Here is a 14,407-nt window from a genome sequence, read left to right on the forward strand (position 1 = left end):
CCAAGGCGCCCTCTCCAGGGACGCAGCGCCATCACCGTCTGGGTCTCTGATGCTGCCAGCAAGGCTGCGTGGCGTCCCTGGAAGACCTTTCCCTTTCGAACCCATCTCCTGTCTACCAGGAGACCTCTGCCCTTAACATAAAGGACCCCTGACCGTTAGGTCCAGTCATGACCGACTCTGGGGTTGCGGCGCTCATCTCGCTTTATTGGCCGAGGGAGCTGGCGTACAGCTTCCAGGTCATGTGGCCAGCAGGACTGAGCCGCTTCTGGCGAACCAGAGCAGCGCATGGAAACGCCGTTTACCTTCCCACCGGAGCGGTACCTATTTATCTATTAGCACTGGTGTGCTTTCGAACTGCTAGGTTGGCAGGAGCTGGGACCGAGCAACGGGAGCTCACTCCGTCGCGGGGATACGAACCGCCAACCTTCTGATCGGCAAGTCCTAGGCTCTGTGGTTTAACCCACAGCGCCAGCCCCGTCCCTGCCCTTAACCTAGATATGACCAAAAAGAAAGGCACTCTGTGCATGCCCAGACGTCTTGATCACTTGTTCCAAGGCTTAGCTTTGGCACCGAGAACACCCTGGGGAGCGTTCCCTTTTGCTGTCCTGCAGAGAAAATGGGGAGTCTCGAATGATGGGCAGGCATCACCAATGCCACCCCCCCTTCCTGGAAGAAGTTCTAGGGATGTGGGGAAGGGGTGAGGTGGGCATCCTCTGCTCTCGCCTGCCTCCCACAACACAGGAACTGGGTTCAGAGGACAAGGAGGCCTCCTCTTTCCTCCTGACCCCGAAGGCGGCTGGGGGGGGGGCAGGGAGAGGAGAAGGAGCCTCATCACGTTCAGCTGGGACTCAGAGGGGGCAGAAGCAGGTTTGGGAAAGGAGCCCTGCCCCCTGCTTTGCCCACGGCAAGGCCACCATGAGAGCAGGAATGGCCCTTCCACGAGACAGAGGGAGGTTGCTGCCTTGGGAGGCAGAAATTGCCTAGGAATGTCAGCCATGGGATCTGCTAGCCTAGATTCAGCTCCCAGTCCAGTCAGATTTTGTGCACAAAGTTGGGGGGGCACCATCTTGTCCTTTGGCTCGGGCAGCAAAATGGCTCAGGCTCTCCAGGGACAGAGGAGAAGGACTCAAGGTGCCCCACGCCTCAAGCGCCCCACTTGTGGGATGCTCTCCCCAGGGAGGCTCACCTGCCACCTGCCTTGTACACCTTTAGGCACCAGGTGAAAACGTTCCTCTTCATCCAGGCCTTGGGCTGATTCACATCAGACGCTCCTTACAATGTGTTGCTGGAGGGGCCGGGGCGTAGCTGGGGGGTTGCAGCTGCCCCCCCCCCAAATCAGGTAAATAAATAAACATATTTAACTAACTGACCAATTGTGTCCCAGATAACTCAGCTCTGCCCCCCCCAACATAAAGCCTGCCCCCCCCCCCAATTAATTCTGGCTATTCCTATGGGTAGGGAGAAATTATTGGTTTGTTGCTGCTCTTCTTTTCTTTATGTATTTTGTGTTTGTTTATATTGCAATTTTATGTTGCGGTATGTAAATAATAATAATAATAAGAAGAAGAAGAATAAACACCCACCCCATTCCATTCCATCCAACTTTGAAGAGAGGGCAACACTTGCAACTTCTCAATTGGGCATAAGAGCCTCTCCCATCCTACAAACCTGACAGGCCATTGACTGCCATGACTACTCGGGGGGGGGGGGTTGTTTTTTATTTTTGTATATAATTTTTATTACGTTTTCTGTTTTACAATTTAAAATACTCATTTTACATCCTTACAATATCAATGACTTCCCTTCTTCTCTTTCCATGGTTTGTTTTACACGTCATAAATCCTTGCATATTTTATAAAAACTATACCATTCAGTATTTCATTATTACATCCGTCAAAACTTGTTTACAGTGTTGAATTTATCTTAATGCTGCCAGCATTTTCAGCTGTAAATTGCCATGACTACTCTGGGCACAGGGACACGGGTGGCGCTGTGGGTTAAACCACAGAGCCTAGGATTTGCTGATCAGAAGGTCGGCGGTTCGAATCCCCGCCACGGGGTGAGCTCCCGTTGCTCAGTCCCTGCTCCTGCCAACCTAGCAGTTCAAAAGCACGTCCAATGCAAGTAAATAAATAGGTACCGCTCCGGCGGGAAGGTAAACGGCGTTTCCGTGTACTGCTCTGGTTCGCCAGAAGCGGCTTAGTCATGTTGGCCACATGACCCGGAAGCTGTGCGCCGGCTCCCTCGGCCAATAAAGCGAGATGAGCGCCGCAACCCCAGAGTCGGTCATTACTGCACCTAATGGTCAGGGGTCCCTTTACCCTTTACCTTACTCTGGGCACACTGGCGAAAGATTCTAGAAAAGGCCTCTCCTCCCTGTCCAATCCTCTTTTAAAGCCATCTAGATTGTTGGCCATTCTTGCCTCCTGTGGGAGAGTTTCATAGTATAACCATGTGTTGCATGAAGAAGAACTGATGGCCAATCACTTCCACGGCTCCTGGGCCCCCTGCTTAATGGTGCATAGGAAGCAAGGGCGGCCAGTGACCCCCCCAGTGTTTTGGTCCCCCTGAGAGAAGCCAGACTCCTTGTCCCTCACTGGGTTCTGGCAGTTCTGCCACTTCCTGCTGCCTGCCCAGGCTGTTCTGGGAACATGGAAACTGCGTCAGCTGACTCCTGGCGGCACAGCCAGTCTCTGCGCCGAAACAGCAGACGGTGCTTCTGCCGCCCTGCCGGCGTCTTTGCCGACGTCCCAGATGGCACCGCTCTGCGGGCCAAACAGGGCCACGTGCCCACGTGCTGCTGCTGCCAAGCAAACCAAAGGCCTGGGCAGGCCACAAACGGCTGGGGAAAGAGACCCTCCTCAAGGAAAGGGGAACGCCAGCCACTTCGTGGGCCTGGCCAGGCATGGATGGGATGAGCCAGATAGGGCACACGCTCTTCATAGGACCATAGAATTGTAGGAAGGGACCTCGCTGCAATGCAGGAAGCGCAGCCAAAGGAAGGAAACTCAGGTCTCTCAGCCTATACATCGCAAGCTCGCACCCTTTCACTCTGGGTGAATCCATCGGGAGCAGCAGGCACCACCCCTGGTCACGGGCTCACAGTCCCAAGCACAATCCAACGAGTGGCAGCGTGGTGTAGGGGGTAGAGTGCCTGACTAGGACCTGAACGACCAGGGTTCAGATCCTCACTTAGCCACGGGGTAGTCTTGGTGGCTGGTCCCGGCCTCTCAGCCTAACCTTCCTCACAGGAGGGGGAGAACGATTTGGGCCACCTTGGGCTCCTCGCAGGCAAGGGGGGAATGAAATGCAATAAATAAACAAATCTGAGACCCCACCAGAAGTCTGGATCAGGACTCAGGGGAAAGGGGGAGGGAAAGAACACCGCCCACCCCAAAGGACAGCTCAGCCGCGCATTGGGCTTAGGAGCAAGTTCTGGCACGAGCATCCTTAACGGGAGAGGGATGTGGTGTTGGAAAAGGAAATGGGTCGGGCTGGGGTCAAAGATGGGACGGGTGTTAATAAGAGGGTATTCCAAGCACAGGGTTTGGAGAGCACATGCCAGTCAGGTCAGGGAAGCAGAGACCCCCATAGAGGAAAGTGCACGTGTCCCATCGGGACCATCTGGGAGCCTTGCCAGCCTCTGAGCGATGGGAGAGCGCCCCCTGCCGCGTGGCTGGAGAATCGCTGCCCAGGAACGCGGCCCCTTTGCGCACCGGGGCGTGGGGAGGGGGAGGCCTTGGGGACCCTCCCTAGCCTGCACTCTTAAAGATGCATGGACCCTGGCCTCTTCTGCCCCACACAACCATTGCGCACAGCGGTAGCAAGGAGAAGCAGCCATCTGGCCCCTGGAGTGGGCTCTTGAACCTTGCGAACTTGGGCGGAACTTGCTTCCAAGCGAGCGTGCATTGAGTCTCACGCTGTTAGGAAAGTTTGCAGCAGTGTAGATTCACACACCCAGCGTGTTTAGTGACCAACTGACCAGAGAAAAACCCTGTGCCTTCAGCAGCAGCTTCATCCCCAGCAATCAACAGACGAAGATTTTAGCTTAGAGAAAAAGCGAGGAAGCGGCGGCATGACAGAAGCCTTCAGGATTAGGCGTTGCGTGGAGAAAGCAGGCGCAGAAAAGTTCTCATAGCACTAGAAGTTCGTGGACATCCGGGGGAGCCGATTGCTGGAAGATTCAGGACGGAGAAAAGAAAGTCCTTCACGCAGTGCAGAGTTAAACTGCGGAACTCCCTCCCACAAGACTCGGCTGACTTTAAAAGAGGACTAGATGAATTTATGGAAGAGGATAAGACTCCCGTTGGCCGCCAGCCAGGATGGCTATTTACCCCTCCCCACTGTCAGAGGCAGTTATGTCTCTGAAGGTCAGTCATTTTGCTGGAAGCCAGCCAGCCAGATGGCGGGGTATAAATTATAAATTTATCATCATCATCATCGGGGATCTCAGGCCAGGCTCTTCGGTTCCCCCAGGCCAGTGCGGACAGGACGAAGCGCCAAAATACGCAGCTTGGGTGAGGGTCGCAGGCTGCAGCCGTGCGCCAAGTTCCTTTGGAATGTGGCCAATTGAATTCAACGGGCTTTTTACCTTTGAGTAAACATGCACAGGATCGGGCCCACAATAGGTTACCTAAGGGCCCAACTTGTTTTGCGGTTTCCCTTCCGGGCGTCCTCAGCTGCAACCCAGGAGGCAGCTGAGATCCCTTTTGCAGAAGCGGCGCGTCCCTTTCCCAGCCTCCCTCCCTCAGCACCTGAATCCCATTCTGGTTGTGAGCCGGAGCAGGCTCGGCGGCCCAGCTGCGCGCGCTTAAGCCCCATCCTCAGCCTCTCCCTCCCTCGCGCAGCCAGAAGCCCCTGCCCACATTTAACGGGCCAGAATGGATCCCCCGGCGGGTGTGGAGGAGCAGGCGCGCGCCTTGCAGCCCACCCTCCGCCTGCTGGTGGGCTTGCTCATCCCCTGCCTTCTCCTCCTCTTCCTCCTGAACCTCCTGCTCTTGCTGGGCTGGAGACCCACCTGCCGAAGGGTGGGGAGGCGGGAGCTCGGCCAGGCCCCCCCGGCTTCCCCCCGGCTCTTCCAGGTGGTCTCGGGCAGCGCTGTGCTGAGGCAGGATGGCAACGGCAGGGTCGTCCTGCAGCAGCTCCTGCAGCCAGCTGAGGGTCCCGGGGGCCCCCGTGCCTTCCCGCTCCCCTTGTCCTGCAGCGGGAGGGCGGCTGCATCCTCGGGGTCTCGGTCTAGGGGGACGCCCAGGCCCCATCGCAGCAGCCAAGCTCCGCTGAGGGGCCACCCGGGGAAGGGGGCGTCCCGGGGAACCGTTTCCTCCTCCAGTGACCAGGACAAGCAGCCCATCTTGGTGCCCCCCAACACGCCCGAGAGTGGCTCAGGGACTGGGGTAAGTAAGCGGTTGAGCTGATGCGGGGGACGAGTGGCAAACATTGCTTGGGGGCTGCTGTTCTTCCTCTCTCCCCGAGGAAGGTGTTTTATGCTGAGTCTCGACCATTTTATCTTTTGTAAACTGCTTGGAGAGTTTTTTCCTTTTTTTTATTAAGTTTTACAAGTATTTTTGGACGCGGGTGGCGCTGTGGGTTAAACCACAGAGCCTAGGACTTGCCGATCAGAAGTTCGGCGGTTTGAATCCCTGCCATGGGGTGAGTTCCCGTGGCTCGGTCCCTGCTCCTGACAACCTAGCAGTTTGAAAGCACGTCAAAGTGCAAGTAGATAAACAGGTACCGCTCCGGCAGGAAGGTAAACGGCGTTTCCGTGCGCTGCTCTGGTTCGCCAGAAGCGGCTTAGTCCTGCTGGCCACATGACCCAGAAGCTGTACGCCGGTTCCCTCGGCCAATAAAGTGCGATGAGAGCCGCAACCCCAGAGTCGTCCACGACTGGACCTAATGGTCAGGGGTCCCTTTACCTTTACAAGTATTATTTACATTCAAATACAATCAATTTTTATGCATACATAGGATCCCCTGAATCCTTGGACTTCCTCCACCCCTCTGTGGGTTCCATTGTAAATCTTTATGTGCTGTATCTTATAATGTTACCCAAATTTTCTTCAAATTTCCAATTTTAACCATAGAATTGTTACACGTTTTATGACAATCCTGCTAACGTTTTTAAATATTTACAATGTTCTTGAAGATAACCTATAATTTTCCCCCATTCTTTGTTAAATTTCTTATCTTCTTGGTTTCTGATCCTCCCAGTCAATTTTGCCATTTTGGTAGTCATCTTGATTATCCATTCTTCTCTGGTTAGGAGTTTATCTTCCTTCCATCTCTGGGCAAAAAGCATCATCACAGCTGTCGTCGCATCCATGAATAGTCTTTTCTGCTCCTTTGGTATCTCTTCACCTATAATTCCTAATAAAAAAGCTTCTGGGTTTTTCACAAAAGTTATCTTAAACATTTTTTTCAACTCATTTTATATCATTTCCCGGAATGCTCGTTATCTTGCACATCCACCACATATGGTAGAAAGTGCCTTCTTTCTCTTTGCATTTCCAACATATATTTGTAGCAGTTCTATACATTTTTGCTAACCTAGTAGGGGTTAAATACCATGAAGAGTTTATTTCTTTTACAATTGAGGGCTGTGTAGATTTTAGGAAATGAATATAAATAAACTGGGTCCATCTACAGCATTATTCCAGCAGCGCTCTCTCTCTCTCTTTTCCCTGCCTGGACATGCTGTCGAGATGCCCTGCATGAGAATTGTATGCTCTTCCAGGGAGCAATGCTCTTTCCCTTTAAAACAAAGCAAGATTCTAGCTGGGCAGCAGGGCTTTGCATCAGCACCTCCTTTCAGCAGAAGCTGGGGCTAAGCTCCACCAACCACATTGCCAGGAATGGGAGATCTCCCCATCAGCCTAGCTTTTGGCAGAACGCCACCCCTCTCACCAACTTGGCAGGTGAGGCATTCTGCAGAACTTTACCACCAGTCCCTACCTGCCCCTAGAAGTTGGAGAGACCAGTGGTGGAGCTGAGTGGCAGAACAGGTGTACTGCTGCTTGAGGAGAGCCATCTGAGGAGGCTGCCTCACCCAACATATGAGTTGCCCCAAGCTCAGACCACATGGCTCTCACAAGCCTCTCTTGAGTTCCTTTACCAATAATTTAGGACTTTCAACTCTGTAACGAAACCAAGTTTTACTGAGAGTTTGTAAGTAAACCATTTTTTAACTTCTCAAATGTGTAGTCTTTTTCTACACTAGAGGAAGAGGGGAACTTTGGAAGGAACTTAGGGAATATTTCAAAGGTCTAATATAGACTATTTCTATGCTTTTCTTTGCTGCATAATTTGTGGTTTTAAATCTCTGTTGGGGGTTCTCCCACCACAGAGTACTTGCCCCAAACCTGGATCTTGGCACCCAGTAATTCTCCTTTTATACCTGTTTTTTCCCCCTTGCCACTAACAGTTTCTCATTTCTAGAAGCTCACAGAGCTCTCCTCCAGCACTGGACTTGCCCTCTTGGAATCTAGTGGCCTTGCTTGTGTAGGCTTTATGGCATAATGGTAACCATAGGGCAAGGCACAAAATGGACCCTCTGTCTTCTCCAGAGAAGATGGAGTCAGGCCTGGGTTTATCTAGCACAGTACTGTCTACACGGATGGCAGCTGCTCTCCAGGGTTTCAGACGAGGGTCTTTCTGCATGCAAGGCAGATTCCCTGAGGCAGGTTCACTGAGCTGAACTCTTCATTTGGAATCACTCTGTTTGGTTTTCAGGTTATCCCAGATAGCACATTCAGCCGCTGCCACACCAGCACCCAGAACAAGGTTTGCCACAGTAGCAGGTCAGCGTCTGCCACCCACCCACAAGCGGTGCCTTTTGAGCACGGCAGCAGCATCCGATGCGAGGACCAGAGGACGCAGCTCAACTCTGCAAACTTCACAGCCTCTCAAGGACCAGGCCTGGACTCGGACTTTGGTGCCAGTGCTGGTGAGTGAGTGCCGACACCTCAGGCCTGGGAGTGGGGGCTGCTTTTTACAGACTGCCTAGTGGGGGTTAGATTCTGTTGTGTTCAGCCCTGGGCACCTTGGGTGAAAGAAGGTGGCTGGTGGTGAGCAGGAAAGAAATTTGAGGGGAGGATAAAACTCTCGTCCCAGGAGAGCCAGCTGCAGGAAACAGGGTGAATATTGCCCGGGGAAGGGCAAAGTTGTTCCCTCTCCAACAAAGACAGGGCAAGAAATAAGTACATAAGATGAATTGCTGGATCAGGCCAGAGAAACCCCCTGAGCTGAACCCAAAGAAAAGAGCCCCCTCCTCTCCTGTGGTCCCAGCAGCTGATATTCAGAGGCATCCTCTAGTCTGAGTTCAATGGACTGAGCCTGGGGTGACCCTGCTGCCGTGGGAATGTTGTGGATAGTAGGAGAGGATATATTGATTAAATATTATCCTTCCTCACTCATGCTAGTGAGCTAGTAGCAGAGCACATTCCCTTGTACATAGCAGGAAGCTAGCTGTTAGATTCGTTTGAATCTCTTGAGTTAAGCAATTCAGTCTGACTTGTCCAGATTGGATTGTTCCTGGTAAATTCCCCTTTATTCCCTTTTAAAACAATAAGGACACAACAGTCTTCTTGAAAAGCAATGATAAGAAGTTTACTTACATTCAGTTCAGAGTATGATCCTGAAGGCCGGCTTTAGCTTGTGATTACAGAAGAGCGTGTGAGTTTATCCCATATGGGGATTGAGCCCATGTGCTGCTGGCTGAGAGCCAGCAGACAGCAAAAGAACATCAAGAGAACAGCGTCAAGAGAAGAAATGGCAACAAGAGAAAGATGGCTGCATGACTGGCCCTTTTATGGGGTCTCCTAGGGTCACGCTCATCTACCTGGTCACATGCAGAGGAAGGATGCTCCAGACAGGTGTGACAGGAAGCCCTCCTGGCTGGAGTAACATCCCCGTGTGTCCACCCTGGGCAAACAGGAAATGCTGTACTTGACTGCTACAGTGATATAGGTGCTGGGCAGGATGTTAGCCTTGCAGCGTGGTGCCATCACTTCCTTGAGCAGCTGACTGATGCCCAGTTTCCAATAGCTTCTTTTCCACCTTTGGCATTCCCAGTTGATTCAGCTCCCACGTCCCTCCCTCCCATGTCCTGTTCAATCCTCTTATTCTTCCTGGTAATCTTCCTCTCAGGCACCATTTTTTATTTCGAGATCAGTAGGCACAAACGGTCCTTGCCGGTGTGTAATGGCAGGATAAAATGCTTCAAGCCAGGCCCGTGGCCCTCTGCTGGTGCTGCCTTCCAGCATATTGGAAGACTTGGTTCCTGTCGAATAATGTTGGGCTCATGAAGCACACAGATCATCTCTTGCTGCGCTCCTTTCCATCAAGTGGATGCATCCTGGGCATTTTCAGAAAACTTGCCCTGCTGCTCTTAAAGGAGAATTGGGGCTAGGTACCACCACTCAACCCATTAAATATTTCTGGGTGGGGAGAGAGTTCAGGATAGGGAGATGGGGGCCCCCACCCCCTCCATTGTTTCCACCTCCAACATTCAATGGCTCAAAAGCACTCAACCATAACATGGAATGATTCACGGAATATGGCCAGCTTCCAGTTCCTGGAGAGTCTAAGTTTAGGCCCCTTTTCTTCCTCTCCCAGAATCAAAGCGAGAATTGCCCACATAAAGCAATTGGAAAATCCAGGAATTTGAGCAAAGCTGTGATTTGGCAGCATGATGTCATTTTCTCTCTTCAGAATTCTCCCCCCTCCCAAGCAGCAAAGACAGGCACTCGTCTCTTTGGCATTCAGTGTGAAACTGGAAGCGGGATCTGTTTGGTTCTTTTAGAGGACAATCCATCCCAGGCGACATTGTCCCCCCTCATTGCTAAGTCCTCATTGGCATGGCGGGGGGGGGGGGGGAGCACCCTGAAAGTTTTTCTGGGTTTTTTTGTCCTGCAAACCTTGGGAGTCCCCCCTTCCCCCCACAAAAGCCTGCGGATGCTTTTCTCCTGTGTAGGAATCGGCCTGTTTGGGCTACATAAGGACCCACGACAATTGGGGAACAAAGCAGCCATAATGGTAGCTAAATTAGCAGGGCTGCTGGCATGTTTGGCTAGTATCTGAGTGGCTTCTTCTCCCCTCCCACCTGTCTTTTGCAGGTGTCTCTGTGAGGATCTTGTCAGATTGCGAAGCAAGTCCAGGAACACCCCTGTTGGGTCGGCTCTTTGAGTGGGACTATTATGACCCCACCTACAAGAGAGAAGACCAGCTCAGTCGGCAGCTGCCTCCCATTCACAACAAGCAATATTGGCTCTAGCCCAGGGCAGCAGCAGCGGGTGGGTTGTGGGCCAGTGGCTCTCATACACACCCAGCCCTTTCCACAGAAAGGCCTGCCCAAGTTTTTAACTTAATTTATTTTTTGTGTGTGTTTATTTATTTATTGTGTATTTTATCTGTTAAGCACTGGCTGCTAAAAGAAAATTCTTGTCTTAATGTCCAATTCAGAATGAGATTTGCACATCTCCTTGATGCACACTTGATTTGCACTCTTCCTCAAAGCCCTGCATTTCTCTGCACAAACGCAGCCACAAATGCATGGCTGCCCACCCCGTCAATTGCTAATCCCTTCACACAATCGGTTTAAGCAAAGGGACACTTGCGCTAGCATGGAAGCAAAAAGGATTTAAGGGGAATTGGGACACGTTTACAGGGAGGGTCCATCTGAGCAGGTCTTGGATGGCAGGAACTCTCAATGGGAATTGGTGGCAGGGACTTGCATTAAAGAGAACACAGATACTCCTGGCACTATTTTTTGCACAGCTCTGTCTTGTGCCTGGGTGGGTGGGTGGGAGGGAGTGAGAAAGGAAGCCCTCTGGGGAATCTGCCTCCCTCGCTGTATCATGTAGTACCAGACTTGTGTTCTATCAACTTGTGTTTTATTAAAGAAGATGCTGGAGCTTTTATTCTCTGCTCAGCTGCTTTTTGAAGAATCAAGGAATTGTAGAGTTGGAAGGGACCCCAAAGGGGCACCTAGTCCAATCCCCTGCAATGCGTGTAGGCAGGAGCGCCCCAGCATGTTACTCATTTTACCCAAAGGCTCTTGGTCTTACCTGGAAAGAGAGTGTTGAATGGGCCCCCCAGAGAAAGCACATTAATTCATCAATTAGAAAATCCTCAGTTAGCTTTTCTCTCCTGCCCCTTCCCACTTTTCTTTCACACACTAACCTTTTGTAGCCTGGAAAAAAGCTTGAAAGTATCTGATGGGAGTCTCTCAAGCAGAGGTGAGAAGCAAACTTTGGACAAGACTTTTGGAAAGCGGAGGGCTGTCCCCTCCAGGCTGAGCAGCAGAAACTGGGATGCAGCTTAAGAGAAAAAACCGAAGTGTGTATCCTTATACATCCTTGACCTTTCCTGCAGATTTCTAAGTGCTGAGGTTACAGAACAACCATGTTGCCATGGTCTAGAGAAGATCTGAAGTACGCACCTCTCTTGGTGAAATGTGGTAGCTTCGTTCAAGTGACTGGCCAAAGGTCTCGCCCAGTGAGCTTCATGGCCGAATGGGGATTTGAACCCTGGAATCCCAGGTCCCAGTGTGACGCTCTTAATGCTCGTTCATTCAAGTATGATACAAGTGTCCCAGCAGACAGGAGTAGAACCTTTTGAGTGGTAGCACATTTCTTGGAGGACGTGCTAATGTGAGGCCTGCCTAACAAAAGCAATCAGGCTTAAGAACACCCTGGAGGCAGGTTCTGAGTAAATTTTATTAACATTATTTCTCTGTGTTTGAAATTTTGTTTTTGCTTGTTTTGGAACCATTGAGAATTGAGTTAGGTCAGCACAAATGAGGTAAAACAGGTGCTTGCTTGAGCCCTAATCCTACTCACAATAGATAAAATGTTCTAGCAGCCAGCTTTCCTATGTAATTTCAGAAAACAAATGGCTCTTTCCTTTTGCTCTTGGGGAGAGCTTCCATGCAAACCACTAGCCCACAAGGCTAAAGATCTCCAACTTCAGTTACCCTTTGAATAGCTCCTCAGTTCCATGGAGTGAAAAGGGGTGGAAGCGCAGGACAAAAATAGCATTGGCTGAGCCAATTAAGGGAGTGTTAAGGGAAGATTCCCATATTCCTATAGCAACCAAAGTCCGGAAAAAAGATTGCTTATTTTCAAGAGTAAAAACCAGAGAAAGTGGTTTTTGAACCTGAACACTCTGAATGCAAAACTGGGAACTGGGTTGTTGAGAAAAACAAATAGATAATACTATTCTTTATCAAAGCTGGAAAAGAGGGGTCCCAAGAGCAGCAGTTCTTTTTCTGCCTTTAATCTGACCCCAAAATTACAACCAGCTTCTCTCACAGCAGCTCAAAGTAAGTCATAGTGAGGTGTTACTTGGAATTGCTAATGATTTCTATCCTGCTGATTTGATAAGCAACACAGCCAGTTCTCTACTCAGAAATGTCTGGCTTGTTTACAGAAGCAAGACGTCTTTTGCCCAAGGTTCCAAATTGCAATTGTGCCCAATATCACAAAGAGGACACAGAGGTGAGAGCCACAAAACATGTCACAAGTCATCCTGAAGGAGAGGTTTATCAAATAGGTTAGTTTAGCTCTTTCATGTGATGTCCTGTAGTGCCCATCTGTAGGAACACTCATGGATGAGCCTCTATAAAAAAGCACACCCAAACACTAAGTTAAGTTATATATATATTTAAACTAAAGAGTGGCCTTGGTTGATCAGACTCAAGGGGCCCCCTCTAGCCTAGCATCCTGTTCTCACAGCAGCCAACCAAATGTCCTAACTGGCATCTCACAAGGAGACGACAAAGGCAACAACAGCTGTGCAACTGGCATTCAGAAGCATTTTGGTTCTGATATTGCAATTGTGTTTTGTTGCAAGTGGCAGAAAATTTCATTAACTCTGCCCTGTGTAAAAAAAACTGGATGCTCTCAGGCATTATATGAGGCTCCTCCTCACCCTAATCCCATTCCCCTATGACAGGCATGTCCAACTCCCAAGAGATTGTGATTTATTCCCAGTATGTATAAGAAAACTGGCAGTGATCTACACATTGTCATTGGAGGGAGGGAGGAGCATGGGTAGATTGCCCAGAGTTCTTGAGCTTTTTTTGCGGAGGATTGCCCAGAGTTCTTCAGCTTTTATTTGTTAACTTTCGATAAATTTTATTTAATCCCACGATCGATAAGGGTCCCGCAATCTACCAGGATCAGCCGGAGATCTACCGGTAGATCGCAACCTACTGGTTGGACATGCCTGCCCTATGAGATACACCTCCATCCTGTTGTTCCCAGTTTACTTTTCTTCTAAACTGAAAAGCCACAATTGTTGTAAGCTTTCCTGAGGGAGTTTCTTCTGCCCCTCGATCATTTTGGTCACCCTTTTATGCACATTTTCCAGCTTTACAGCAACTCTTCTGAGATGTGGCAACCGGAACTGTGGACAGTGCAGTCAAACCATGGATTTGTGTAGAGGAACCGATGCAAGCTTTTGTGTCACAACTTTTAGTCAGTAAGCCTGAGGGAAGGGACTCTTGTACTGGTATGCAACTTTGGGAACCGCTTGTCAGCTGAAGAACAGGGTAAATAAATATATGCATTAACTGTATTAGCTCCCAAGGTAACATTCAATGTACACATAGCTGTGTCCTGTCAGATGTGGATTTGGGAATGAAAAAGTCTATGTGCAAAGGCTGTGCTATAGAGTATCTATCTAATCCCTTTGAGAGGGAGCCTTACGAGAGTGCCATTTACAGAAGTGGTTGGGAAAGGGGCAAAACAGGTACTTCACAGGGCTACGTGGATCTGTATGCAATGTAATCTGCTCTGGTTCAAAATAACCAGCCCCCAAACCACCTCTAAAGTTAGCATGTGAACCAGAATCCAAAAGTGCAGCTTTAAATGCTGATGAACTAGCCTAGGACTGCATCTAGCAGTTATAGTGTTTCCGACCACCATGATGAGATAGAGCTGGCACTTGGTGAAGAAAGAGAAATCCCTTCCATCCAGCCCAGGTCCCCACCAGATGCTAGCTCTTGGTGCAGACTTTTGACTAACTCTTCTTCCTACCCACAAGGCATGCTGATGCCTACTTCTGATGAGGCATCCTTAAGTTGAAGGGGGTGTCTCTAACATACTTCTAGCTTGTGGTGCCAACACAGAAGGATAAGTAAAAAGGGAAAGAACCTCTACTTCAACCCTTGAATTTCTTCAGAGAAAGAACCATTGTAAACACAAACAAAAAACAGAGCCATATTCCAAGAAGGACACAAGCAAACAGAGTTCCTGAAATTGTAATAATTGGTCTGGGGGTGGAATTCAGCCACAAATGACAAAAACGGTGAACATGAAGATAATAAGAGGGCAGGCCCAACAGCTTATTAATTGCAAGCTGCTCCTGCTCCGAAATTGTGTTCTATGAAAGTGAGGCCCTTTTCTCAGTA

At 50.0% G+C, this 14,407-nt stretch overlaps 1 protein-coding gene across 1 annotated transcript; it reads left to right on the forward strand.

Annotated features, from left to right (window-relative positions):
* Nucleotides 1-4,880: 4,880 nt before the first annotated feature.
* On the forward strand, nt 4,881-10,361 carry LOC310827637 (protein huluwa-like; the record flags this gene model as incomplete). The annotated part of the gene is made up of 3 exons (XM_083703796.1): nt 4,881-5,393; nt 7,726-7,939; nt 10,110-10,361. 3 exons carry the CDS (start codon nt 4,881-4,883, stop codon nt 10,265-10,267), a joined length of 885 nt encoding a protein of 294 aa, XP_083559922.1. The 3' UTR covers nt 10,268-10,361.
* Nucleotides 10,362-14,407: the final 4,046 nt, after the last annotated feature.

This window comes from Podarcis gaigeae (genome assembly GCF_964106915.1).
Source record: "Podarcis gaigeae genome assembly, chromosome: 11".
Classification (NCBI taxonomy): domain Eukaryota; kingdom Metazoa; phylum Chordata; class Lepidosauria; order Squamata; family Lacertidae; genus Podarcis; species Podarcis gaigeae.